Below are 26,955 nucleotides of genomic sequence, written 5' to 3' on the forward strand. Positions count from 1 at the left end.
TTATAGACATTATGGTTGATGAAGTCACAAAAGGAAATATGCCAAATGGTGTATTTCACTCTAAAATATGGAATTCCATGACTTCCAAATTGAATTCCATGACAAGTCGTTCATTTAGTGTTAAACAAGTAAAACAAAAGATGAATAGATTGCGTACAATGCATCGTGAGTTTTCTTTACTCTTGCAAACCACTGGATTTGGCTGGGATCCGGATACCAACACTGTTACTGCAAGTGAAGAAGTCTGGCAAACTTAAATTCGGGTATGATTTAGTTTAGCAATAAATATTATTTATTTGTGAGGTTATAGTTTAATATATATGTAAAATTTCTTAACAATTAGTTGAATAATTAGTTGCTTTATTTTAGGCACATAAAGAGGCTGCTCAATTTCAGAAGAAAGGATGTGAGCATTATAAATTATTGGGCATCATATTCAATAGAAGTACTGCAACTGGAGTATTGCATCATTCCTCTACCCAAGACCCACCAAATACAGATGAAGAAAATGAGCTTGAAGATCAATACTTTAACACTGGGGTTCATGTAAATATTGATAAGGATAGTACAGACGATGAAGTGGAGCACATCTCACGTAGTGGAAAGCGCAAAATGCCTATAAAAGAGCAAAAACCCAAGAAAGAGTCTAAATCAAATCAAATGGGAGAGGCACTTGCAGCATGGACTGAAGCGTCTAAGGCGAGGGCAGTGATTAATTTTGCTAGAGCTGAGAAACTTATGGCTAAGAACGTGGAGAATACTTCTGACTATTCTATGGCCAAGTGTATGGCTGTTCTTGGAGAGATTGAATATATTTCAGATGATCTTTTTGCAAAAGCCATAGAAAATTTTGAGAAGCTTGTGTGGAGAGAAACATTTCTTACCATGCCTAGTGATAGGAGAAAGGGATGGCTAGTTAGACTTTAAGGCCAAATTTTGCTTCTTTTAAGTTAGATTTTGAATTTGATATACTTTTAGTATTATGGTGTATTTTCGTTATTATTTCTCTTTGATTAGTATGACTGATTTCATAATTTTTTCCAGTATTATGATATTATTTTCATTGGCCTCCATTAGTGTTATTGATTTGATTAGATTTTAATGATTGAATTGCTATTTATTAATGCATTGTGATGGAATTTCATGACAGGTTATGGTTTTAATAGATGATAATATTAACTCAGCAAGTGATGCTTGTAGCTCCGATGATTTTTCTTCTTCTGATGAATCAAGTGATGATGATGACCTCATGATAGTTGACATAGTGTATCAATATTATCAAAAATTTTTAAATAAAGCAAGTGTGCACAATTCTGCTCTAAATGGTCGTGCATTTGTTGCTGAGATGTTAAATGGATCTGGAACGACTTGCTTTGACTTATTTCGAATGGAGAAGACATGTTTTCTCAATTTTTGTAATGAAATGAGGGGAAAGAACTACTTGAGCGACTCAAGGGATGTCCTTCTTGAAGAAAAGTTGCCATGTTTTTGTTCATAATTGGCCACAGTGTTCGCCATAGAGTTGCTGCTAACCGCTTCCAACACTCCACAGAAACAGTTTCTCGTTATTTCAAGGAAGTTTTAAGGGCAGTATGTCGGTTTGGAAAAGAGTTGATTAAACAAGAGTCCACAGAAATGCCTGATAGAATTAAGAATAACAAGAAATATTATCCTTGGTTCAAGGTAATTAACTTCATCATAAATGTCATATTTATATGGCTTAAATACTCTAGAAGTCCCTGAAATTGTGTGGCGTATGAAAATAAGTCCCTGAAATTTTTTTTTCCGATTCCGGATCCTTGGAAATTGTTTTTTAATCAAAATAGGTCCCTACTCGTGTTTTATGCTTATGTGGCTCATTTTTTACACAATCACAATTTCCACGTGGACTTCTTCTTTTAATTTTAATTTTCTTTTAACTTTCCATCTTCCTCAATCCTCTTCTTCATACTTCCAGAAACCTTCAAAACCTTCAACTTCTTTTGCTCCTCTCTCCACCGCACCACCACCAGCCCCCACCCCGAAACCGTCACACCCCACCGCACCACCACCAGCCACCATCGAAACCTTCAACCTTCAACTTCTTCTGGTTCTCCCTCTTCTCCCAGCAACCCGCATCAGAACTTGGTTCTCCCTCTTCTCCCAGCAATCGGAGTCTCAAAACCCATAACCCCAACCCATCGAAACCCACACCCCAAAACCCATAACTTGTCCCACAGAACTTGTTGGAGTTGACATGGAAGAGCGCGAGATCTGAGAGCAAGCCAAGCTCGTTGGCAATGTCATCGTGGTTGAGGTCGTTTTCAGCGATTATGCAGATCTTGGGGTGGTTGACGAAGAGAAGAGGGTGATGGTGATGGGTTTTGAGAAAATGGGTTTGTGGGTGGAGAAGGGAAGAGGCAGATCTGTTGGTGGAGAAGAGAAAATGAGTTTTAGCAGATCTGTTTGTAAATCATTAACACACTTGGCATAAAATAAAATAAAAAAATCCACGTGGAAATTGTGATTGTGTAAAAAATGAGCCACATAAGCATGAAACATGGGTAGGGACTTATTTCGATTAAAAAAAAATTTCCAGGGATCCGGAATCGGAATTTTTTTTTTCAGGGACTTATTTTCATATGCCACACAATTTCAGGGACCTCTAGAGTATTTAAGCCTATTTATATAAATGTCATATTGCTGCGATCTAGTTTCAATTTCTTTTATTTGGCTTTTGTTGTAGAATTGTGTAGGTGCGATCGATGGAACACATGTAAGCGCATGGGTTCCTACTGAAAAACAAGTGTCATGCAGGGGTAGAAAGACAACGGTCACACAAAATGTTATGTGTGCATGTGATTTCAATATGATGTTCACATATGTGTATTCAGGATGGGAAGGAAGTGCACATGACGCAAAGGTTTTCGCCCTTACCAATCCAAATGCAGAATTTCCTTGGCCACCTGCAGGTAAATACTATCATTTGTAATGAGAATTTTTTGTGTAAATAAAATAAAGAATCAAAATTAATACATAGTTCGTTGATACAGGTTTTTTTTATCTTGTTGATTCTGGCTACCCATGTACCGGAGGTTTCCTCCCCCCTTATAGGGGTGAAAGATATCATGCACAAGAATATAGGGGTCAAGGTAGACAACCCAGGAGTCGTGAAGGATTATTTAACTACAGGCACTCATCTCTAAGGATGACGATTGAGCGTTGCTTTGGAGTCTTGAAAAATAGATTTCCAATTTTAAAATTGATGCCTTCATATAAACTTGTTAGGCAGCGACTTATAGTGACAACATGTTGTACAATTCATAATTATATACGCAAGTGGAATCTGCGTGATGAATTATTTAGTTTATGGGAAGATATGGATCCTATAGAAATTGATGCAATGAATGGAGGTTCCAGCACCATGAATGAAGGTTCTAGCGCCATGAATGAAGATTATGACATAGAGGGAACAAACTCTAATAATGACAACTTATCAAGGTTATCCGACGAAGGAGCAACGCAAATGGCAGGATATAGAGATCATGTTGCAAATATAATGTGGGCACACCGAAATGACTAGTTTATCAAATTTGATTTATGTTCTTACTTTATTTATTAAGTTATACTTATATGGATTTTAGGATTAATGATTATTATACATTGATGATATTTTATAAACGTTATTATACTTATATTTAAGATTTATGGTTTCTTGGTAACTCTTTACATTCATTGTTAACTATTTTGTCACGAAAATTTTTCATAAATGAATAAAAGTATATGAAAAAATCTTATCATAGAGTTGAAACACTTTGGGAGAGGTTTGCATAGGTGAATTTTTGTTTCCAATATGGGTCTCAAGCATTAGATGAGAACTACGCAGGTCCTGGCATTGCAATCCTTTTCTTTGGTTTATGCAAGTTATTTATCTAGTTGTTTAAATAGTGGCAGGATACTAATTTTATTTGCTTTAATGCAAGTTGTAATTGAGTCTATGTGTACACCAACGTAATAAGGTTTGTAAAGGTGTGACGTATGGACATGTAAGTTTGGGGGTGATATTGGTGGGATTGAAAATTAATTGATTCAATAAATTCATGATAATTACTTTTTTCCTAAGGATACATCCAAACGAGTTTTCTATTTTTTTGCTTTCAAAACATGTTTTGGGAACAAATTTATCAAACAAGCATTTTTGTTTTTTTATTTTTAAAACTGTTTTCAAAATCTAATTACCAAACAAGTTTTTTTCCTATATTGTTCTAAGAAACAGTTTTTAAAAATTATTTTAGAAAACAGTTTTGAAAACAAGAAAATTGGGAACACAATCAAACAGGCCCTAACTATCTGAATTTTTTCACCTTTCCTTTTAGACATGAGGCATTCCTTGCAATTCATCGCTGCATGCCAAGAAACTCAACAATGACTTCACTCCAATTCTTCTTTTAGTGGTAGTATTCATCATCACATCTACATTACATCTTCAAATGCATTTTGCAACTGTACATGTAAAAAGATAGTTAGGCCAAAGCAATGTCACGTACTTTCCACAAACATACACAGAAAACCAAAACCCATTTAGTAATCTCATATTCACATTTTTTAAAATCCAAATACCATAATTGGCCAAAGAAAACCAAAAAGAACTTAAATTGGAAGAAGGTAAAAGCTCTTACCTTCTGATGAACAACTTTGCGTTGGAACTGATTCATATCGAAAAGAAATCTAATAAAAATCAGTAAGGATTTAAGTTGAATCTGTGAATGGAGAGTGGAAGAGGGTTAAAGAACTTTACCTTGTAGTCGCAGATGGAGAGATATGGTGGTGAAACTAACTGTTTCAGATTAAGCAAAAAATAATCACAATTAGTGATCGAAATGAGGGGTATGTGAAGGGGAAGAGCAGATGAATATGGGTTGAAAGGAGAAGGTGAGAAAAAAGTAAGGAGAAGGTTGTTCTTACCGATTGAAGATCAGAGCTCCCCAGCCTCCGTGTTCACCGTCCCGAACTGCAGAGACACCATCGAGTTCAATTCTCTCTCTCTCTCACTCATGTGAGCAGCGGCGCTGCTAGGTTAAGGGGGAGGAAGAGGCAATGGAATTTCTCTTGTACGGGGATCCATTTGATTTTTAAGCTTTGCAAAGTAAGAAACGGAAAAGAGCCAAACGGTGGAAGAAAGAAAAGCATCAAGCATTCAAGCCTGAAGCGTTGCAAAATGGGAAAGCCAGGAGACTAATAATGTGCATCTTTACTAAAATACCCATGTTAAAAATGTATTGTTGAATGACTAAATTGCTCCAAGGCTGCACATGCTCTCCCTTTATATATAGTATAGATAGATAGATAGATGGATAGATAGATAGATAAGCATGATAAGATAATAGTATGTGGTTATATGTTTATTGGGTAACTCAATTAGTGAGCTAAGGGAAATGAATGGTATTGAAGGGTCAAGGGTCAAGGTTCAAACCTTATAAATGAACTAATTTACTAACAATTAACAACTAACAACAAACATGTATTTATAAAAAACTGTTTTTTTAGACTAAAAAAAAATTCTTTATACATTGCACAACATTGCATAGATACACACACTATATTTTATTTTTCTTCACAGTTCACCCCGTGCAGGGCACGGGCACGAATACTAGTATATATTTAATTTGTTACTTGGTATCACAATCTAATCATTATGGAAACAGTATTTTCAAAAGATTGTTACGAAACAGGTTTTTAAATCAAAGTCCAATTTGATTTAAATAGATAGCACAATTTAAAAAAAAAAGTTATATCTGTTTTAACAACCGTGGAAATCTGTACCAAAAAAAAAACGGTGGAAATACATATCAAATAAACTTAAAATATATATATATATATATGACTGCTTTTTATTCTATTTAATTTGCTTTTGAAAAAAAACTATTTAATTTGGAAATAGATAACAAGATTAATCAATAAGTATATAGAGTTTTTTTTATAAGCTAAAGATATATTGAAATGAAGTACAAGGGGTACTATGTACCAAAAGTACAAGGGGTACTTCAACCAATGCAAGAAATAAATTAGAAACCAAAAATTATAACAAAGAAATCGAATACGGAAAGAAAAAAAAAACTAACCTCAGCTCCTTGGAGGGAAGACTCTACCAATTTGCCTCATTAAAACCTTTATAGTAGGAAAATCCCTTAGAAAAAACCTTAAAAAGAAAAAGAGAATATAAGTATATAGAGTGATTGATTTATGAAAAGAATATAGCAGCATAACTCAAGGTAATCAAGGTAATCAATATTTATCATGATTTATTTTTTGACGGAATGTTAAAGGATGCATTAATATTTTTTTCTAGGCTTAATAGCACTTTTGGTCCCCCACGTTTAAAAAATGTGCAATAATAATCCTCCACGTTTAAAAATAGCATAATAGTACCTCAACGTTTATCTCCGTTAGCAGTTTTGGTCCCCCGGCTCCTTTCCGTTAAAAACTTAACGTTTTTGTGTGACATGGCTTTTTTTTTCCTGATGTGGCACTCAGACTAGGAGAGAGAAAGGTTTTGGGGGGAAATCACAACACGTGAGAATCACGTGCTCATTATCTGACCTAATTCAAGCCCCAATCCCCAATTAGTAACCCTAGGTCCAAAATTGCCCTAAATCTACAATACCCATCTCGACGCCGGTGAGGGTGTGCGATTGTGGTGTTGAGGAGCTGCGATTGTGGTGCTGAGGACCTACGATTACGAGCGAGGACGACGGTGGTGAGGACCTGCGATTGCGAGCGAGGTCGACGGTGGTGAGGACCTGCGATTGCGATAGAGATGGCGAAGGATTCGAAGAAGAATGGTGTGTCAAAGAAGACAACTGCCTCTCCAAGTCAAAAGAAGACCCCTCCAAGGCAAAAGAAGAACACTCCGACAAAAGAGAAAGAGAGGGTGGTCCCAGAGAAGATGGTCCCAGAGAAAAGGCCTCCAAACTTGGACTATTGGAACCTTGGAGCCGATGTGCCCTCTCACTATGTTGCTAGGTGCCTTTTTTATTGCATATGATGTCTAAGTATTGTGAATCTTGGTTGAATTTTTTATTGCCTATTGTATTCATGTCTCAGTGTTGTCGGTTGCATCTTTTATTGCCTATTTTAGTCATGTCTCAGTCCATTCAATGCATTGATGTGTGTTATTTAATTGATAAGTTTGTTTGGTATGTTATTTAATTGAATCCCTGTCTTGTTTGTGCTTGCATGTGGTCCATGAGATTCCCTTTAAAGTTTATTCTATTGTCTTTCTACAGGCCTACTGTTGCCCATGTGATAACCATGAAAGTGCATCATAGGGGTGAAATTACATTTGACCCAAATATGCCCTATGAAAGTGGGCTCTGCCAATCCTTTGAACATATGGATGTGGATCACATTTCATCCATTGTGGTGGGTAATTTGGTAAAGTACTTGGGATATCCCAGCTTCAAATGCTTGTGGTATAGGCATGTGGCTAGTGATGGGTCTGTCTGCTTTAGTCCACTTTCCAATGATGAAGATGTTAGAGAATTCTTTGAAAATGTTAAAGGTGTAGCTGAAGTTGATATTTATGTTGAACACCTAGTGGAAGATCCAAATATTGTTCCTCTAATTGCTTACAAGAGTGCTGAAGATACTCCTGAGGTATTGCAAGTTGGTTCTGAAAGTGATGATGAGGTATTGCAAGACAGGAAGGGTGAGACTGAGACAGTCAAGGAGGCTGAGTTAGTGCAAGACAAGGATGGTCAAAGTGTGCAGGAAATTCAGATTGATGCTGAGGTAATGAAATTATGATTTAATTTTTGTGTAAGTTGAAATAAAGTTACCCTTTAAGTTGTCCTGAAAAAAGAGATTTATGCTTAGTTGTGTTTTTGGATAATCAAAAGGTTCTCCAACCTGAACAGAGAAGAGGTGCTGAGTTAGAGCAACACATGGAGGCTGAAGAAGGGCATGAAAAGGAAAGTGAGGCTGAGGTAATTAAATAATGAATAGTTTGTGAATTAAAGCTACACTTTAAGTTTCCATGAAAAAAATATTGATGCTTAGTTTTGTTTTCAGATTGTTGTCAATGATGAACAGAGGAGAAGTGCTGAGTTAGAGCAAGACAAGGAGGCTGAAGAAGCGCATGAAAAAGAATTTGAGGCTGAGGTAATTAAATGGGTTTATTACTTAATGTTTAATTTGTGAATTGATGCTATAATTTAAGTTGCCATGAAAAAAATATTGATGCTTAGTTTTGTTTTCAGGTTGTTGTCAATGATGGACAGAGGAGAGGTACTGAGTTAGAGCAAGACAAGGAGGGTGAGTCAGTGCAAGAAAAAGAAATTGAGTCTGAGGTAATTAAATGATCAGTTACTTAATGTTTAATTTGTTATTGAGTCTGAGGTAATGAGTTAAGCAAAATTTCTTGTTTAAGTTGTGAATTAAAGTTGGTCTTTAAGTTATCATGAAAATTATATTGCTGATCAGTTTGTTGTCAATTAGGAACAGATTCGTGATGTGGATGACAATGATGAAGTAACTGAAAATGACAAGGGGGTAGATAAGGGAAAAAGAAAGGCCAGTGAGGTTCTTCTCAGTGATGAAGATGAGGATTCTGATGCTGAATTTGATCCAAATGATGAAGAGGCATCCTCTGATTTTTCAATGGATGACAGTGACTACGAAGAAGATTGGGATTGGCTATGTGTGCTTCCTAAAGAGTCTCTGCTGAATATAGCTGAGGCCAATCCAGATCCCACTTTTGCAGAAGGTTCTACTGATCAATATACTCAAGCTGTGAATGAGTCAAGGAACCTGGAGCCTAGTACATATGAGGAATTTGAAGATGAGGATGGTGATTCTGAGGACTTAGAAAGTCCATCAGAAAGCGATGATGAAGGAAAAAGTAGAAGGAAATATCCTAAGTTCAAACCTACTGAAGATGGGGAGGTGGTTCACCTTGAGTTAGGTCTGACTTTCAACAACAAAGATCAGTTTAAGGATGCTGTCAGTGATTTTGCTATCCAAACCAAGAAGAATCTGACAATCACCAAAAATGATAAAAAGAGGATGGTGGTTAAATGTGTTAAGGAGTGTCCATTCTACCTGAGAGCCAGCAAGACTCCCTCAAGGCCTATCTGGCAAATTGTAAGCTTCCATAACAACCATAATTGCTGCAGGACAGCCAGTAATAGGCAGGCAAAGACATTTTGGCTTGCTAAGAAATTTATGCAAATTCTGAAACACACTCCAGATTTGAAAGTGAGGGGCTTGATAGAGGAGGCAAGGGTCAGGTGGGGCATTGTGATAGGGAGGTACAAGGCATACAGGGCAAAGGTCAAGAGTCTAGAGATGTTGCATGGTGCAAGTGTGGAGCAATACAGTCACCTGAGGCAGTATGCTGCTGAATTGCTGAGAAGCAATCCTGGATCCACAGTCATTATAAAATCAGCAGTGGGAGTACATGGCCCAGTCTTTGAGAGGATCTAGATCTGCTTTCAAGCTACTAAGACTGCATTTGCCAAGCACTGTAGACCCTTAATTGGGTTGGATGGCTGCTTCCTTAAGGGACTATATGGTGGTCAACTTCTGTCAGCCGTAGGCAAAGATGGAAACAACCAAATGTTTCCAGTAGCATTTGCAGTAGTGGAAGCTGAAACTAAGGATTCCTGGACTTGGTTCTTGAACATTCTACTACATGATCTGAATAGTGTTAAACCTCAAAATTAGGCATTCATCTCTGACCAGCAAAAAGTAATTATGTTTAGACTTTTCCCTTTGTCTTATTTTACATTATGTTATTTTTCTCTAATGTTACATTCATCTCTATTGCATTGTTAGGGTTTGGTGCCTGCTATTGCTGAATTGGGTCCAGATGTTGAACACAGATTGTGTGTCAAACACTTATACAGTAATTTCAGGAAGAGGTTCCCAGGAGAAGAGTTGAATAATGCTTTATGGTCTGCTGCAAGGGCTAGCACAGAACCACAATGGAAAACTGCAATGGATAACATGAAGGAATTGAATCAAGATGCTTGGCTGGAAATGATGCATGTACCTCCTAAGATGTGGACAAGATCAGCTTACAGCCCACACACACACTGTGATCTCCAGGTTAACAACATGTGTGAGGCATTTAATAGGTCTATCTTGGAGCATAGAGACAAGCCTATTATCACTTTGCTTGAGGGGCTGAAATTTTATCTCACTAATCGCGTTGTGAAGCAGAATGATCTAATGCTTAGGTGGAGAAATAGTCAGCTGTGTCCAATGATTCAGCAAAAGCTTGATATTATAAAGAACCATTCAGAGAGGTGGAGACCTAACTGGAATGGTGATATTGCACATGGACTATTTGAAGTACAAAGGGACAATGATAAGTGTGCTGTCAATGTAGAGTTAAGGACATGCGCTTGTAGGAGATGGATCTGAATGGGATTCCCTGTGTGCACGCTGTGGCCTGTATGTGGTATAATAACCATGTGCCAGAGAATTATGTGGACATGGCATACAGGTAATGCAAATAATTTTTCTTAAGTAATAATGCATTATGTTGATTAACAAACTAACAATTTGTTTCTATGTTTTTCAGGAGGCACACATTTCTGAATATATACAGCCACATAATCCTCCCAAACAATGGGCCCAAATTATGGCCAGATGTGGAAGCAGCACCTCTAAATCCCCCTTATGTGAGGAGGGCCCCGGGAAGGCCAAAAAAACAGAGGAACAAGGCAAATGATGAGCCTAGCAACCCTAATAGGCTGAGGAGGATTAGTTCCACTGTGAGATGTAGAAGGTGTGGAGAGCCTGGACACAACAAGAGAACCTGCAAAGGTAAAACTGCAGCTGATAGGACAATCCCAGTAGGAGGCAATGAGGTAATGAATTTACTTGTGCTTACCAATTAAATTTTGTCAAAGTTGTGAATTTACTTTAGTGGATTGTGTTTGATTTCAGGCAAATACTCAAGTTCTTCAACCTGAACAGAGAAGGACTACTAGAAATAGAGGTCAGAAGAGGAATGCTCAATCTGGACCAGGTGAAACTTCAGCTCAAGGTGCTGCAAATAACCAGCCTGCACCCTCTGCTCCAGCAAATTCACAGGCTCAACAAACTGATGCTCAATCTTCTCAGCCTGCACCCACTGCTCCAGCAAATTCTCAGGCTCAACAAACTGATGCTCCATCTTCTCAGCCTCAGCACATAGCTACTGCATATTCTCAGCCTGCACCTACTGCCACTACATCTCAGCCAAATGCACTAAGGAGGAGAGGAAGAAAGAGGAATGCAGAAGCAATTAGTGGCACTCAGTAGTGTTTTTAGATCTGTTATTCTATTTTTATGAACCTATTGTCCTGTGGATGGTGTTTTTAAGTCTGTGTTTTTTGAGGTCTTGTAATGAACCTAGTCTTGTTGTGTATGTATCTGGTATGGACCAAGTATGTTTTGGATGGTTATGTAGGTTTTTTGGATGGTGGATTTTGCTGATGTAACAACTATGGCTATTCCTTCTTATTTATGAGACTCTGTTGAAGTAACAACTATGTTCCTTCCTATTAGGAATACATGCATATTATGTCAATGCCTATTATGAGTCCATTCTTATTGAATTCATGCATTTTATACATTCACTCATTCACAGGATCAATTCATGCATTTTATACATTCACACATTCAAGTGAATTCAATCCAAGCTGCCATGAAAAAAATTGCATCAAATTTAAGATACATATAACCTCAAACAGAATTGCATAAAATTCAACTCAATGGAAACACAATTGGCAAATTTCATTTCTTGCATCAAAGGATCCTAATGGAAGTACATAAGTGCATTCACTTTCTCAAAGGATTTTTTTCCCATCTTAATGGAAGTACATTCCTACTTCCTTACAAAATACATTCCTACTTCCTTACATTCCTACTACCCCAAATAGTATTCCTACTTCCTTACATAAGCTACCAACAACACAAGGATCACAATTATTGACATGAACAAAAAGGCAAGTAGGATCCTCTCTTTCTTCTTCAGGTCTTCATTCTTCTTGGTTAAGACAACAATCAACTTCTTCTCCCTAGCATTACAATTGTCATCAGCATCATGCCATTGGAAGAAGTTGCATACCTTCTTACGATGCACCTGTAATTTTAAGTTAGTTATACAGATCAGGGAAGAAGAAAATAGCCACTGATTCAACAACTCAATAATCTTACAAACCTCAAACAGCCCACAACCATAAAACCTCCTTCCACGATTCACCCCAGTCCATGTTGTCACCAATGGACTTTCAACCCCACATTCACACAGCACTACTCGTCGCCTCATCTCAGAACCAGTCGAAACATCGCGAGAGCCAGACAACCCATGAGAACCATCGTTTCTTCTGTGCGATTCAGGTACCCTGCGACTCGAATCAGCTTCTAAATCCCTCCAATTAGGTGTGGCTGAAGATCCTCCCATGGTTAGAGCTCGCGATATTGGGATTTGGGGGAGAAGAAGAGGAATTAGGGCTCGCGATTTTGGGTTTTGAGGGAGAAGAAGAGGAATTAGGGCTCGCGATTTTGGGTTTTGAGGGAGAAGAAGAGGAATTAGTTTTGGTGATTTTAGGATTTGAGGGAGAAGAAGAGGAATTAGGGTTAGTGATTTTCAGATTTAGGGAAGAAGATGATAAAAGAGAAGGTGATTCTCACGTGAGGGGCATGTGATTTCCCCCCAAAACCTTTCTCTCTCCTAGTCTGAGTGCCACATCAGGAAAAAAAAAGCCATGTCACACAAAAACGTTAAGTTTTTAACGGAAAGGAGCCGGGGGACCAAAACTGCTAACGGAGATAAACGTTGAGGTACTATTATGCTATTTTTAAACGTGGGAGATTATTATTGCACATTTTTTAAACGTGGGGGACCAAAAGTGCTATTAAGCCTTTTTTCTAATTTTATTTATGCAATATATACATGATGTTGACACGTTATAAATTAAATTAAATTAAATTGGAAAGAGAAAATAAAAAGAATTCAAACCCCTAATATTTTCTCAACTGTGTCCGTATACTACCTTCCAACCTCACTTTACGACAACATATTGTAGCCTTCTCCTACGGCCACCAACTCTCCCAGTTGATAGCACCGCACCCTGTTCCGTCGATCTTCGGCGGCGACACGAAGGTGCCTTTGTCCTTTCTCAGTATTTGTTTTGGTCCTGGTTGTGGTAGCTCCAAAGTCTTCAGTGTTGACGGATGAACACGAACATAAATTTTACTAAACCCTAAAGTTGGTCAAATTTCTCAGATATTGATTGTTGATTTATCATGCCAATGGCTGACAGGATTAGCGTGTTGCCAAGTGAAGTTCTCTGTCACATTCTCTCGTTTCTTCCAACTGAGGATGTTGTTGCAACTACTGTTATTTCTAAGAGGTGGAGATCATTATGGCTTTTAGTCCCAACCCTCGACTTCGACTATCAAAGATACATTTCATCCAACAACAACAGATCACAATCTTCTTTTGTGCGCTTCGTATACGCAACCATTCTCGGAGGATCATGTTTTCCGCAACCCATCAAAACCTTTCACCTCATATGTGACTCTTCAATTTCTGATACCACCATTTGGTTAAACGCAGCAATGCAGCAACGCCAAGTTCAGAACCTTGAAATCGAGTTTCGCAGTAAACAACACCGGGTTCCCGGTACAATCCCGTTTAGCATTTTCAGCTCTACAACTCTTGTTGTTCTTAAGTTGCATTCGGTGCGTTTTCGTGCTTTTCCTTCTTCTGTTGACCTTCCCTCACTCAAAGCCCTACATTTGTCCAATGTTGCCTTTAAAAAGGCTCAACTTTTTTTTGAACTTCTTCATGGGTGTCCCATTCTTGAAAATTTGGAAGCAAATGGTGTACTATGTTTTTTCTGTACATTTGAGGAGGACAGGCTTATAAGTTTGCCAAAGTTGGTTGGAGCGGATCTTTCTGACATGATAAATCTTCCTATTGCTATGAAAGTATTTTCTAATGTAGAGTTTCTACGCCTAGAAAAGGTTTGTATGGAAAGGAATTTGGTTTGTTATTTTTTTTTTTTATAGAAATTGTTACCATATTTCTAATAATTTATCTTTCTAACTCTTGCAGTGGTACTGTGATATAAGTATAACCATTTCTGTGTTTCCAAATTTAATGCATTTGGAGCTCAAGTTGGGAGGCTCTATTGACTGGAATTTGTTGCTTGATATGCTCAATCATTGCCCTCAACTTCAAACTTTTGTGCTTAACTCAGACCATGCTTCCGAGGCTTGGCCAACCCGACATGATGTTCCTGAATGCTTTTTTTCACAGCTCAAGGAGTGTTGTCTTACAAACTATACAGGTAAGGAATGTCAGATGAGATTTGCAAAGTATGTTTTGCAAAATTCAATGTCGTTACACACCATGTCAATTTGTTGTCTGCCTAATGAAAGTCATTTCAAAAAGCTTGCAATGATAGTAGAATTAACCAAATGCCCAAGGAGCTCTACATCCTGTGAACTTTTATTTGAGTAATTGATATGTTAGTTAGTAGTTGGAAATTATTCTTGGACCACTACAATATTTTAATTAATTCTAAGTATTATGTTCAGCTGGTTTTGGTGCTTTTGAAGGACATAAACTGTGTGTCATTGTTGGTACATGGGGTACTTGTTCTCTTATTAATATTATTATTTCAAAAGTTGTCATTTGATGCAGTATAGATAGTAATTGTGAATTAGCTGTGTGGATGTGTCTCAGCACAATGACCACTTTTGAGCAATTAACAGTACCTGATCAGATTAGTTATTTTAGCTCAAAAAATTACTTGTTGCATTGATTTAGATGCTCCCAACTGCTCCCATGTGTTAATCATCTTTTTGCTAGCTGCAGACTCCATTTAATTTCTTCCACCTCTAGCTCTACAATTACTCCATATCTATGCTTTCTTGTGCTTTAAAACCTTGACAAGGTTCTTCCCCCATCCATTCTTTGTGAAGATTAGAGCGAGCGTGGCCTATTATCTAGCATTCTTCAATGTATACACTACCGCATTACTCTTTATGAGGTTTGAGATCCCCCTTGCTTGTACGTCTTAGTTAGGTTGTTTTGGTAGCTTCATTTGAAAATTACCTCAATGGTGAAAATCAAAAAGTATTTATTGAAATAGGGGCTTAGCTTTCTATTTTGAACTTTTAATTTTTTTTTTGAAACATCAATGACAACATTAGTCTCAGATAACAAAAGATCAAAAACAATTCCCCCCCTGCATTTCCCTACATACTACTTACTAGGGATATGATGACAATAAAATTCAAATACATTTAAGGTCTATAAACACTCACTGCACCATTACAATGTGGTCCCATTGTATCTTCAGTGTACAATGATTGCTTGAATGGTGATCAAACCACACATGCTACCTGCCAATAATCAAAAGCAAACAAGTCCATTGAAACAATACATCAAATACCATTGGCTCAACAACAGGCTAACAAGTATGCAATACTACATTACCTGCAATAGTGCAATGCCATCATCTATGAATTAATGATTCTTCTTCCATAAAACTCCAATCTTCTTCAACATGTTTGTATTTTTTATCTTGGGCGAGTCATCATCAGTGTCGTCTAAATAAGGCAAATCAATCTTGCTAGTAATAGAGTTGCTGTAGCTACTGTCATGTGACGCTGTTCGATCCACAAACTTTCCATTGTTTCCGGTAGATAGCATCGAAGCAGCTGCTTCGGCCGCTTTTCTCCACTGATCTGACTGCATCTTCAATCTCCTTAACTCAGCCTCTAACTCAGAATTTGCAGCCTGCGCCGCATCGAACTGCATTGTTTTCCTCAGTCACATTTTGCAGTTCGTCTCTCTGTCCAATAACCTTGCCTTCAACTCAACTATATTAGAATCCAATTTGTTAAGCTCCACCACAAACTCGGATTCTATTTCACTAGGCTGGTTTTGCTTAATCCTTGATTTGAGTCTCGTTCTCTTCTGATACACCTTGCAGCATAACTTTTAAATTTTAATTTTAGTTTTAATTTTCATATACGGATTTAATTTAAATATTTTTTCTTTTATTCAAGTTAAACTATAAAAGTTACTAGTAACAATAATTTTAACAAATATATAGCCAATTAATTTGTACCCAATGCCAGCCATAGTGGAAAATTTTCAACTTGTCTAGAGCAAAAGATATGGAAATTGTTGTCCCAAGTGGCAAGCTAGTACACCAGTAGAATCTGTGTCTGACTAAATAAGTTTAGAATTTGTGTCTGACTAAATAAGTTTTGTTGCTGCTAGCCGTGTGACAAGAGTTTTTATGTTCAAACTATGAAAATGCACTTCATATGAACAAATGCCAACAAATTAAAACAGCGAAGTTGAGGAAGGAAATTAGGAAAATATGATGGAAGTAAAAGTTATAAGCATACAAGGTTATATTTTTATCAATAATCAAGCAATTCGAAGAAATGAAGAGGTGCAAAGTTGAGAAAGTACGTAAATAACTTGGATTAGGGCAGAGTTGTATGTGCCATGTTGGGGATTCCTTGTGGCAGTTGGTTAGTAATGATGCATTTCTTAGGCGGCTCGACCTGCACGAGAAAGGATCAACGTCCTAGGCGACTCCACCTCTTTGGACTTAGACCGAATCCTAGTGAGTTGGGCTAGTCTTGACTAGAGGCTCATTAAGCTATTATAATCCTAGGATCAACGTGTACTTTGCAACATTAGGCGGACCCACTAGACCCGACATCTCGTGGGCATTTGGACTCAGCACCACGCTTTGGGCTGAAGGTATGCGAGGTCGGTGAGTACAGAGTAAGGACCCACTTCGTCATCATGCTTCGGACTCGACATCACTTGATTTCATCATCTGGCGGATGAACTCTTTAGGCGTGAACAGTTCAACATCACTTATGTTTATTAGTCGTCCTTTGCGACGAGTCGTATGTTTACTACATCATGTTGGCGACCTATATGCTTTATAGAGGGCGAGCTCCATTGTCAAAGTAGATATTAGAGTAGTGTAGCTTGGAAGGCCAGTTGTGGGGGGACATCCTGGGGTATTTGTCGTGACCGCCAGTCGAAGGGTTATCTCTGTAACGAGTCATCTAAGGGCGACATGTGTTCATTGAGACTTGAGACAATTTAGGCACACTTTGCCCTCATGCTTCACGCGGTGTCTTGCAAGCATGTGGACTAGTAAGGGCGGCAAGTCCTCCAGTTGACTTGCGCCTTATGAAAGCTGTCGCAACACGAGGGGTTTGGTCAGTCAAAGTCTAAGGCGTGCTTCGTTTTCATGCTTCAGACTCGACATCTTGCGAGTATGTGGATTGGTCTCGCCCTAAGGTGGGAGGCTCGACCTGCATGAGAAAGGGTCAACGTCCTAGGCGGGTCCACCTCTTAGGACTTAGATAGAATCCTAATGAGTTGGGCTAGTCTTGACTAGAGGTAGATTAAGTTATTGTAAGGCCATGATATAATAGACTTCGGTTTAGGGTCCTTGCCCCTCTATAAAAGGCAAGACCACATTCATAATAAATCAAGTTCTCTTAAGCTCAACAATGGCCGCTCAAACCCTAGGATCTCTCGGTCCATGTAGGACCGACCAGTTGTGAACCCGTGGTTGAATGTGATACGAGCCGAGTATTGGGCCAAACAAGCTGGTCCGTGATATTAATTTAAGAATAATGAATGCTATACTATTGTATATTTTAAAGGCGTTCGACTTAAAGTGGTTGAGGTTCAATTTTTAACTCTTGTGAATGAAAAAACTCATTGGTCTGCTCCTACCATTTAATACGCTGACTATAGGGTGAGAGATTAGTCTCAGGAGGAGGTTGGCAAGGGAAAAGGGGAGAAATGACCAAATTTATAAGGAAAGGGAGAGAGAAGTTGGATTTTCAACGACAGGACCAGAATTGGCAGTTTAAAGATTGTTTAAGTTACACTTAGCGTGACACCTCAACACACTTATTAAAGTCAATTGACGCTTTTAGGACCTATGAACTAAAAAAACTTCCGTTTTAGAACATTACAAACTACTAGAGAGATTTTTTTATGTGTAGAGACAAACTTGCTAGCACCCCACACTTTCATGGATAAATTGGATCATTCACCAATAAAAAAGACAAACTCATTGAAAAAACCCTTATTAGTATTTTTTTTTTCTTGTTCAAAACTGGCTCCTTACTAAACGCATATAGTCAACTACGGTAGACTCAAATCCACAAGTAAGACTGCAAATTCTGTTTGGCATCTCCACCTACCCGTCTACCCCCACCAATTTAATTAATATAAAAACATCACTACTAGTGAAAATAGCAGGGAGTGGCTGCTGAAGAATTCATAATAAAAGCCCAATTCAAGGACCCCAAAACATTGAAGTAAAAGGGTAGAGAAAGAAACAGAGAGAGTGTGAGAAAGGAAATGGAAAAGAGCAAGGTTCTTGTTGTGGGAGGAACAGGGTACATAGGGAGGAGAATAGTGAAGGCAAGTCTAGAACAGGGTCATGAAACCTATGTACTTCAGCGTCCAGAACTTGGTCTTCAAATAGAGAAGCTGCAGATGCTGCTCTCATTCAAGAAGCAAGGTGCTCATCTTGTTAAGGCTTCTTTCTCAGATCACAAGAGCCTTGTGGATGCGGTGAAGAAGGTTGATGTTGTCATCAGTGCCATCTCTGGTGTTCATATCAGGACTCACTGCATCAGCTTGCAGCTCAAATTGATTGATGCCATTAAGGAAGCTGGCAATGTTAAGGTGAACATATACACACTTTGACTCTTGTTTTGTTTCTTTTCAATTCATTGCTCTGTTCTTCATTTTGATGAACATCGGTTTTCACTTGGATTGAGAGCATATTTAGGTAAATACTTTAATTCAGTACTTATTTAATAATTTTCTGACATGCGAAATAAATGTATATTCATAAATACTTTTTGAAAAAATTATTGAAATAGCTGAAAAATATTTACAAGTAACACAAAAAAATTGTTTAAACATTTAATCAAACACTTGCTTTATATCAATGAAAGTGGCTAGGTAGAGGATAGGATGTAGACAAAAACAATGAGATCATGAGTTAGGTTCATTGTATTATTAATTAGTCTCTTTCCATTTTGTACCAAGATGCATGTACACATGTTTATCTTTTATAATAAACATGTGCAATTACGCTTCATAACTGATTGCCTGTGCAGGATTAGTTTACACATCTCTTGTAACTTTAGTTTCCAGTGAATCACACAAAAATAATTTTCTTCTTTTATCAAAATGAAGTTCTTCAACAATTTAAACAAAATTCAGGTGCCTTATATGGGAGTACCAATGTATTATATTTCATGAATCATGCACAAGATTGGTTATTCTCAGTTTCCAACTTGACATGCTTATACACATTCTAACATTATTATAAACCTCTTCTTCTCCTCCCTTACAGCGTTTCTTACCTTCTGAATTTGGCCTAGACTCAGCTAGGATGGGACACGCATTAGAACCAGGAAGGGTAACATTTGATGACAAAATGGCTATAAGGAAAGCAATTGAAGAAGCTAACATCCCTTTCACTTACATCTCTGCAAACCTTTTTGCTGGATACTTTGCTGGCAGCCTCTCTCAAATGGGGTCTTTTGTGCCTCCAAGGGAAAAGGTGCATCTCTTTGGAGATGGCACACAAAAAGGTACCCTTATGAGTTTCATAAGTTTTTCAGCAAACACAATCTGATCAAATAAATATCTTCTATTTGGTATCCATAAAGTATATTATTCTGACATTTCTATGAACACATGAATATTGCAGCTGTTTTTATGGATGAAGATGATGTTGCTACATATACAATAAAGACAATAGATGATCCTAGTACCTTAAACAAAACATTGTACATGAGGCCACCACAAAATGTTCTCTCCCAAGGAGAGCTTATTGGAATTTGGGAGAAACTTATTGGAAAGGAACTGGAGAAGACATACATACCTGCTGAAGAGTTTCTTACAATATTGAAAGGTAACAACACATTCGATTAATTGTCCTAAACATAGTAAGAGTTCACTAAGTTATGTACCTAGTTGTGTTTGAAAAATTGTAGTATCTGATTTATGTGAAATTGATTTGCAGGGTTGGATTATAAACTTCAAGTAGCAATGGGACACTTCCTCCATATTTTCTACGAGGGATGCATAACAAATTTTGAAATTGGAGACGATGGAGAAGAAGCATCAAAGCTTTACCCTGAAGTGAACTACACACGCATGGATGAGTACCTCAAAATTTATGTGTAAAATGAAATCTCTGTATGAGGTCACTGGTTCAAGCATGAACGTGATTGTTGGTTAAAATAACATTAATTTAAGCAGATTTTGTGCTTATAGATTGGTGGAGAATAAACTAGATTTCTCGTTGAATGTCAATTTAATGTTTTTTTATTCATTTGATGTCCTTATTTTCTATTACCAAGATATCCTCAAAATCAGCTATCATGAGACTAATCCTCTCATGACTTGGAGATCACATTCAATGGGTAGGCTTCTCCCAACAAATTTCTCTTCATTACACAGCCCAAATCGAACCCTTACGCAAATCTTATGTCCTATTTGTTCTACTATTAATATGCGAACATAACCCGTATGCTTTAACATGTCCTATTAAGTATTAATACCAAACAACCTGTTGTTTACTATACCACAAACTCTTAATTTACATCTAATATATTGGTTTCAATGTAATTTGACATGCACAAAGTATAAGATAAAATTAGCACTACATAACAAGCATTTTCCGATTGTGGTTCAATGTGCTGACCATAAGGGATGCTTCTTCAGAAGTTGACCCATGACATTGTTTCAAAACTAGACTAAACAACCTCTGAAACCTTTTCTAAGGGTGGTTTCATCCAAATTCCTTCCAATGAACACAAGTTTGTTTATCCTCTTTTCTTCAGGTTCCCATTCTTTTCCTTTGCTGCCATCTAATATGGAATGCACCCCCTGAGAGGATAAGGCAAGATGGGTAAGATAAGGCATGGGGGTAAATTTGAGATCAACAATTCAGAAAATGCAGATTGGTAATAGAATCGTGATAGCATATAAACATGAATAGAAGGGAACCTGAAGCACATATCGTTGATCAGAACCATCCACTGACAAGACACCCTTCATTCTGTATAGGTCCTCTCCTTTTTCTTCAACCAACCTCTCAAGCCAATCGTCAACCTAGACCATCATTTAATGACAAAGGAAGAAATAACGTTGAATGCTATTACATCATTTAATCATAAACGTCAACACATAAACACAACACAAAGGGGGTGGGGGGTGGTTGAAAGTAGAAAAATCAGTGATCAATATATCACGAGTCATTTCATAATAACCCAGTCAAACAGGACACTATTTTATACTCTATTTAAAGATCTATAAATAACATTCCGCAGCAATTTCATGAAAAATTCATATACCTTATGCATTGCAAGTACAACACATCGATTTCAAGCCTTGCTCTTCATGACCCAAGACAAAGCCATCAACAAAACCACCAATGATGTGAATAAAAGTTGAAGCTTAAAGGGTTAAGAGTGTGTTTTTATACTGGTTATCATTGAACATGAACGGATATTTTCTTAATGCTCCAATTTGGAGCTTTCACGTTTGTCTTGAAAAACATGTTTCTCCGTTATTTTTCATTGGAATTGGAGATAAAGTCAGTTTTATGGTTTCCAAAACACACTCTATTATTACCTCATCAAGATCTAGGGTTCCCTCTGCAACAATACTGACACTGGAGACAGCAGAATCATGTACATGATCGTGATGGTGATGCCCTGTGTGTTCTGTAGACATGTTCAGAATAATGAATTAATGCAGAATCACAATGCAACAGTATGAGCAGAAGTACAGCGGAAGCAAAGTGCATTAATCAAGTCATACAGACTGTAATTATTTCCAAAGTTTAGGCTCAGTCTCAGACCATACAGCTTTTCAACCTAAGAAGAAAAGTAAAACAAAGGCCTTGAAATAACCTTGCAGATCTATCTAGCATTGAGATAGAATAGGCAAATTGGAGAATCAAGAATTTCATCGAACTGTAATCTAGCAAAGAACACACCTACTTTATCATTTATATTGTACACGTGTAAGATCCAATTGCTTAGCAAGATTCTTTAAAGGAGTGTATGTTTTAAAATAAGGGGTTGTCTAAGTCACCCAAGATTTACCTTGGGTAAAATCGCCCTAGCTTAGGAGGCCCAATAATATTTTGAGATGTGTTTTAAAAAATTCTAGCTCATGATACATGTCAATATTATTGGGCCACCAAAGACTAGGGTGATTTTACCCAACATTTACGTTGGGTGATTTAGACAACCCCTAAGAAGGGAGGTGGATTTGGGGTGGCTAAACTGATAGAACTGAATTAGAATATATAAAGAAAACTATTTTTATTGAAAAGAAATCTCCACAATAAAACAAAAGAGCCCTCTAATAGAACTAGACCAGAAAAGAGTACTAAAACTGGTACAATCGAGGAAACCCTAAATTCGCAAACTTGTACCAAACTACCAATGTGGTAGCGGATCTGGCTAGGACAGAAGAATGCAACATATACTGCTGAGTGCTGATGCTACAAAGAATCCTTAGGTACATCAAAGGGTCAACTGCAAAGGGTCTTGTTTACACTGACCAAGGTCATACTGACATTGTAAGTTATTGCGTATTATGAGTGGAAATCTTATCTCGTAGAAGAGTAAGAAGCAGTGTTGTTGCCAAGTCAAGTATGAAAGCTGAGTTTCGAGTTACGGCTCACATAAATGTAAGCTGACGATCTACTCGAGTGTTGTTGCCAAGTCAAGTGATAGACGATCTACTCTAGGAGTTGGTGTTCCGCAAGGTTGGTCTCATTGAGTTAATGTGATAACTAGTCAGCTCTGTACCTCTCCTCAAACCAGTTTTCATGAGATTACAAAATGTATAGAAGTCGATTGTTATTTCCTCAACGAAAAGGTTCTCTTCGGTTTCCCATTTTAATATCATTGACCTTATAACAAGGTCAACTCTAACAACACAGTAGGAAAAATAACAAAACAAGTGAAAATTGGGTTTTGAAAAAGTACCATGTCCGGAATCATCTTGATGGCTAGCCGACGAGGGACACTCTCCATGGACATCAGATTCAATTCTACAATATTAAAGCAACTTGGTTGATGCACGGAAAAGTTTGCAGCAAATACAGACATTTGTGTAAATATGCATTATGACTTGTCATACTTATAGTTGTAGCCATATTGTTTATGAATGAAACAGTGACCATGCCATTGTATGAAGTACTTCAATAGCTAAAACAGAAAACTCAAGGTAGCAATACTTTAAAAGATACAAAGTAAATGCCTATTACCTCTGAAGATCATATCCTCCTACCCCCAGAACAAAGTCTATGTCAACAGATCCAAATTTAGCTTGCTTAATTTGTGCCATTCCATTGATGTGCTGGCAAAAATTCACAAAAATAAAAAACTAATTCCATAATCATTTTATCTTGGGGAGCAGGCTAGGTACATCCACATGCAATACTATAGAAGCTGATAAAAAACAATATAAATAGTTTTAACGAACTTCCAATTACATCTCTCCATTTTACATATTTAGTTTTTTATTTTAAATTTAATAATGATGGAAAATCAACGAAGTTTAATTGGATGTCTGTTTAAATATTATTTACACTTTCACTGTATACTTATCAAACTCCTCTTATATATCTAATTTATATAAGAATATTCTTTTGGCTCCCCCAAATTTCTTGTTCAAGATTCGTCATTGCTTGTATCACTGCCAGTCGTAACTTGTAACACACACACATCATTTCATAATAACAGCATCAATCGTAACAATTATTACATGTTCAATATCTTTTGGCCTAGAACAAGAATAGTGATTTAAGACATAACTACAGGTCTGTTAAATCAGTATAGAAAAAATCAGGAGAGAAGAACTTTTGTAATTTGTTAATCACCATGAAAAACATGGTTAAGAATATTTAATTGAATCTCACTATGAACCCACATCCATTCAACAATCAAAATTGTAATCATAGAAATGGAATCATTTAGGAGAAGGCAGGCTCTATATCGTGACACATTTCATTTCATGAACCCACCATGACGCACACCATCTTTTTTCTGCATAAAATTCTATTACAGTCCCAGTTCAATTATGTAAAACAATGTCTAGAGGATCCATAAGTAATAAAGACATACCTTAATTTTCTTAGTTAGTGCATTTAACTCAGATTCAGAAACCAAATCTATCTGCAAAGGCATTTGAAAATAATCAAAATCTAGAAATGCAGACTAAAACATATATTAGGAGTCAATACTGGAAGCAAAACAAAGCTGAAGTGCACACAGAAATAGCATGACATGATAGAATCTTAAAACCAGAAGCTTACCTTGTTCAAAATGATTCGGTCAGCATATGCAACTTGTTCTACTGCCTCATTAACCACAAATCTTGGTTTTACTTCATTTAAATGTTGCATGGCATGCTTGCAGTCAACCAAAGTTACAACTCCATCAAGTTTCACATACTGAGAAACCAGTTCATCACTGCAAAATGTTTCAATAACAGGGCCTGGCTTTGCCAGACCTGTAAAAAGGCTTAAAGATTGAATATTAAAGTAATATGCCTTATTCAAGTGTTTCAACTTTCATGCACGGTGCACCCAACAGATACAGTTAACAAGAGAACACACATTTTAATCATGCTCTCAATTATGTATCCATACATGTGAAGCACTAAGCTTCTGAACAAAGTAAAGAAGAGAATATCAAAATGATTTTAAAGCACCAGATGACCAGATGTAAAATCGATGCATCAAGGCAGCAAGAATAATGAAGATCCATTGTGCTTTGCCAATCCATCTTCATTTTATATAATCCCTTTTCATAATATAAAACTACCTTATTAATTGAATTTCAGCCTGTCACTAGAATAAGAGTAACTACACAAGTCCGTTTAGTTTCAACTCGTAAGTAAATATCCACACACTAACACCTCCATACCCACTGCAAAATGCACAAATGCAAAAGTTCTTTGAACAGCATCAGCAATTTACAAACCTGTGGTTTCAATAACAATATGATCAATAACGTCTCGTTTTTTTCTAGCCAGCTCCAGTAGCATTTTAACTAGATCTCCTCGCACAGTACAGCATAGGCAGCCATTGTTAACCATGATAATGTCTTCACTCACAGAAGAATGACTAGCAACCAGTGATCCATCAATATCAACCTCACCAAACTGCATTTACCACGAGATGTTTTCATGAATAACAGTTTACCCACATTATCTCAGCTTATCCTCTAATACACTCTATGAGCTGAAATTCTTTCCTTTACTTTACAATTGCTCCAAATAAATAGCATATTGAGTAGTAATTTTTTCAATAAAACACATGACCTTTAAGCAGTATATCATAAACGTGTACAGCTAGTGACTAGTTTTGCCTGAATCAATATCATTAGAAGAAGCACCCATACTATGATGTCATACGCTTTATCTAGGCCAAATTATAATTCAAAAAAAAAAAAATGGTACAACTACTGAAATTAAAAATTATCAGCTAAACTTGACAGGGCCATCATTTAATATTCTAATTACATTGAACTCCTTGTAATATAAAGAATAAGACTGACCCAGAATTATTGTGGAATTGTATGGGCAGCCCATACACAACAACACGATACCTCGTTTTCGATCACAGCTATCCGCTTGCCATGTTGGGATGTGAGAATGTGATTCAGAAGAGTAGTCTGCATTACAGAAAACTCATTATTCAGTGCTATTAAGGAATCAAATACAAGCATTTGATAAAAGGGTACCTTTCCGGAGCCAAGAAAACCAGTTATAACGGTAGCTGGAACGCGATTATCGGGGGCGAGGGAAGCCGCTTCATCAAGATTGTGGTTTGGAGCTGAAGCTGAGGCCATGCCCCTGAAGAAGAAGCTGAAGGTTCCAGAATAAGGGTGATGGAAACTTGGGTGTCGCGAAACGAAGGAATGGAGGGTTCTGATCAAACTCAGAGGGTGGCAAGAATGTGGAACGGGAGAGTGAGCAACGCCCAGAAGGGTTTTTGCTGTGGTCCTTAGAGCCATGTACGTGGTAGCCATTTTTGCTGGAATGGAATGGAACTATGGAGTGGAAGAGAACAGAATCTCACCGCACAAGTTTGTAGAAATGGTTTAAACTTTAAACCCTTATTAGGGTTTATGTTTGTAATTTGTAGTATCAAAATGATGTCTTTAAATATTGAGTTTTTCTTTCACTCCATCAATTTTACAATCAATAAAGATTGGTGTAGTCTACTAGATACTAGAGAGGGGAAGAGACACGGATAGATATGATATGTGATATGAATAAAAGAGAGGTAAAGGAAGGAAAAAAAAAAGGAAAATGTTAGTTACACACCTCAAAAAGAGGTGGAATGAGGAAAAAAATATGAAGAAAATAAAAAGTAAGTGGACCGTTCCGTGATTTGGACCGGATGAGACACCATTATTAGGCTGGACAGACCATTTCAGGGGACACATCCGGGTCGTCTCAAGGCTGGGCTGCGCGGACATAACATTGACACCGAGCCGGTATTGTTACTCCAAGAGGCCCATCCATCCAAAAATACCGTAGGGCAACACGGGCATGATGCTTTGACTAGACCAAAGACTCACTCAACCGCGAATGACGACATAGTCAATGCTACAGTCAGGTCCCCTCAATTACGGATGACTCATAACCTGAACTACGGATGACTCACAACCTCGATTACGGATGACTCACAACCTCGATTACGGATGACTCACAACCTCGATTACGGATGACTCACAATCACATTACGGAAGACTCACAATCACAGCACGGAAGACTCGCAATCACTGCATGACCGACGGGAAAGTCAAGAAGCCCACCCTGAAAAGCGCGATCCATCCGTTTTGGTCAATGGACTA

At 37.5% G+C, this 26,955-nt stretch overlaps 5 protein-coding genes and 1 long non-coding RNA gene across 9 annotated transcripts; 3 read left to right on the plus strand and 3 right to left on the minus strand.

Moving 5' to 3' along the window:
• Positions 1–263: 263 nt before the first annotated feature.
• LOC130714209 (uncharacterized) lies at positions 264–5,234 on the minus strand. 2 transcript variants are annotated; one of them, XR_009011196.1, is made up of 5 exons: positions 4,945–5,234; positions 4,778–4,816; positions 4,659–4,685; positions 4,344–4,482; positions 264–2,945 (listed from the first exon to the last, which is right to left on the minus strand). It is a non-coding gene; the product is annotated as an uncharacterized LOC130714209 (long non-coding RNA). The 2 variants fall into 2 exon arrangements; XR_009011195.1 differs by lacking the exon at positions 264–2,945 and having other exon boundaries at positions 3,688–4,482.
• Positions 5,235–7,010: 1,776 nt separating this feature from the next.
• LOC130715232 (uncharacterized) lies at positions 7,011–11,371 on the plus strand. Of its 2 annotated transcripts, none has more exons than XM_057565309.1 (8): positions 7,011–7,770; positions 7,878–7,964; positions 8,050–8,139; positions 8,238–8,327; positions 8,476–9,726; positions 9,814–10,486; positions 10,565–10,853; positions 10,933–11,371. In XM_057565309.1, the coding sequence occupies exons 1-5, from the start codon at positions 7,216–7,218 to the stop codon at positions 9,460–9,462; spliced, it is 1,809 nt and encodes a 602-aa protein (XP_057421292.1). In that variant the 5' UTR covers positions 7,011–7,215; the 3' UTR covers positions 9,463–9,726; positions 9,814–10,486; positions 10,565–10,853; positions 10,933–11,371. The 2 variants fall into 2 exon arrangements, with proteins under 2 accessions (XP_057421292.1, XP_057421293.1); XM_057565310.1 differs by having other exon boundaries at positions 8,482–9,726.
• Positions 11,372–11,646: 275 nt separating this feature from the next.
• LOC130715233 (uncharacterized) lies at positions 11,647–12,835 on the minus strand. Its single transcript, XM_057565311.1, has 2 exons — positions 12,191–12,835; positions 11,647–12,112 (listed from the first exon to the last, which is right to left on the minus strand). The coding sequence occupies exons 1-2, from the start codon at positions 12,431–12,433 to the stop codon at positions 11,915–11,917; spliced, it is 441 nt and encodes a 146-aa protein (XP_057421294.1). The 5' UTR covers positions 12,434–12,835; the 3' UTR covers positions 11,647–11,914.
• Positions 12,836–13,107: 272 nt separating this feature from the next.
• On the plus strand, positions 13,108–14,376 carry LOC130716172 (F-box/FBD/LRR-repeat protein At4g26340-like). Its single transcript, XM_057566376.1, has one exon. It carries the CDS (start codon positions 13,279–13,281, stop codon positions 14,044–14,046), a length of 768 nt encoding a protein of 255 aa, XP_057422359.1. The 5' UTR covers positions 13,108–13,278; the 3' UTR covers positions 14,047–14,376.
• Positions 14,377–18,300: 3,924 nt separating this feature from the next.
• Positions 18,301–20,380, plus strand: LOC130711595 (isoflavone reductase homolog). The gene is made up of 4 exons (XM_057561276.1): positions 18,301–18,733; positions 19,413–19,653; positions 19,773–19,976; positions 20,088–20,380. The coding sequence occupies exons 1-4, from the start codon at positions 18,404–18,406 to the stop codon at positions 20,249–20,251; spliced, it is 939 nt and encodes a 312-aa protein (XP_057417259.1). The 5' UTR covers positions 18,301–18,403; the 3' UTR covers positions 20,252–20,380.
• Positions 20,381–20,639: 259 nt separating this feature from the next.
• Positions 20,640–26,229, minus strand: LOC130711594 (uncharacterized). 2 transcript variants are annotated; one of them, XM_057561274.1, is made up of 10 exons: positions 25,837–26,229; positions 25,702–25,767; positions 25,075–25,255; positions 24,405–24,601; positions 24,214–24,264; positions 23,355–23,446; positions 23,074–23,138; positions 21,704–21,795; positions 21,077–21,181; positions 20,640–20,956 (listed from the first exon to the last, which is right to left on the minus strand). In XM_057561274.1, the coding sequence occupies exons 1-10, from the start codon at positions 26,122–26,124 to the stop codon at positions 20,819–20,821; spliced, it is 1,275 nt and encodes a 424-aa protein (XP_057417257.1). In that variant the 5' UTR covers positions 26,125–26,229; the 3' UTR covers positions 20,640–20,818. The 2 variants fall into 2 exon arrangements, with proteins under 2 accessions (XP_057417257.1, XP_057417258.1); XM_057561275.1 differs by having other exon boundaries at positions 25,651–25,767; positions 25,837–26,228.
• Positions 26,230–26,955: the final 726 nt, after the last annotated feature.

This window comes from Lotus japonicus, chromosome 4 (assembly GCF_012489685.1).
Source record: "Lotus japonicus ecotype B-129 chromosome 4, LjGifu_v1.2".
In the NCBI taxonomy this organism is placed as follows: Eukaryota; Viridiplantae; Streptophyta; class Magnoliopsida; order Fabales; family Fabaceae; genus Lotus; species Lotus japonicus.

Coding starts and splice junctions, on each gene's coding strand:
- LOC130715232 (XM_057565309.1), top strand. CDS start 7,216: ATGTGGTCCATGAGATTCCCTTTAAAGTTTATTCTATTGTCTTTCTAC. Junction 8,140..8,237: donor AAAAAGAATTTGAGGCTGAG/GTAATTAAATGG, acceptor TTTTGTTTTCAG/GTTGTTGTCAATGATGGACA. Junction 8,328..8,475: donor AAAAAGAAATTGAGTCTGAG/GTAATTAAATGA, acceptor GTTGTCAATTAG/GAACAGATTCGTGATGTGGA.
- LOC130715233 (XM_057565311.1), bottom strand. CDS start 12,433: ATGGGAGGATCTTCAGCCACACCTAATTGGAGGGATTTAGAAGCTGAT. Junction 12,113..12,190: donor ATGGTTGTGGGCTGTTTGAG/GTTTGTAAGATT, acceptor TTAAAATTACAG/GTGCATCGTAAGAAGGTATG.
- LOC130716172 (XM_057566376.1), top strand. CDS start 13,279: ATGCCAATGGCTGACAGGATTAGCGTGTTGCCAAGTGAAGTTCTCTGT.
- LOC130711595 (XM_057561276.1), top strand. CDS start 18,404: ATGGAAAAGAGCAAGGTTCTTGTTGTGGGAGGAACAGGGTACATAGGG. Junction 19,654..19,772: donor TGGAGATGGCACACAAAAAG/GTACCCTTATGA, acceptor TGAATATTGCAG/CTGTTTTTATGGATGAAGAT. Junction 19,977..20,087: donor GTTTCTTACAATATTGAAAG/GTAACAACACAT, acceptor ATTGATTTGCAG/GGTTGGATTATAAACTTCAA.
- LOC130711594 (XM_057561274.1), bottom strand. CDS start 26,124: ATGGCTACCACGTACATGGCTCTAAGGACCACAGCAAAAACCCTTCTG. Junction 25,256..25,701: donor TAGCTGTGATCGAAAACGAG/GTATCGTGTTGT, acceptor TGGTAAATGCAG/TTTGGTGAGGTTGATATTGA. Junction 23,447..24,213: donor CACTAACTAAGAAAATTAAG/GTATGTCTTTAT, acceptor AATTTTTGCCAG/CACATCAATGGAATGGCACA.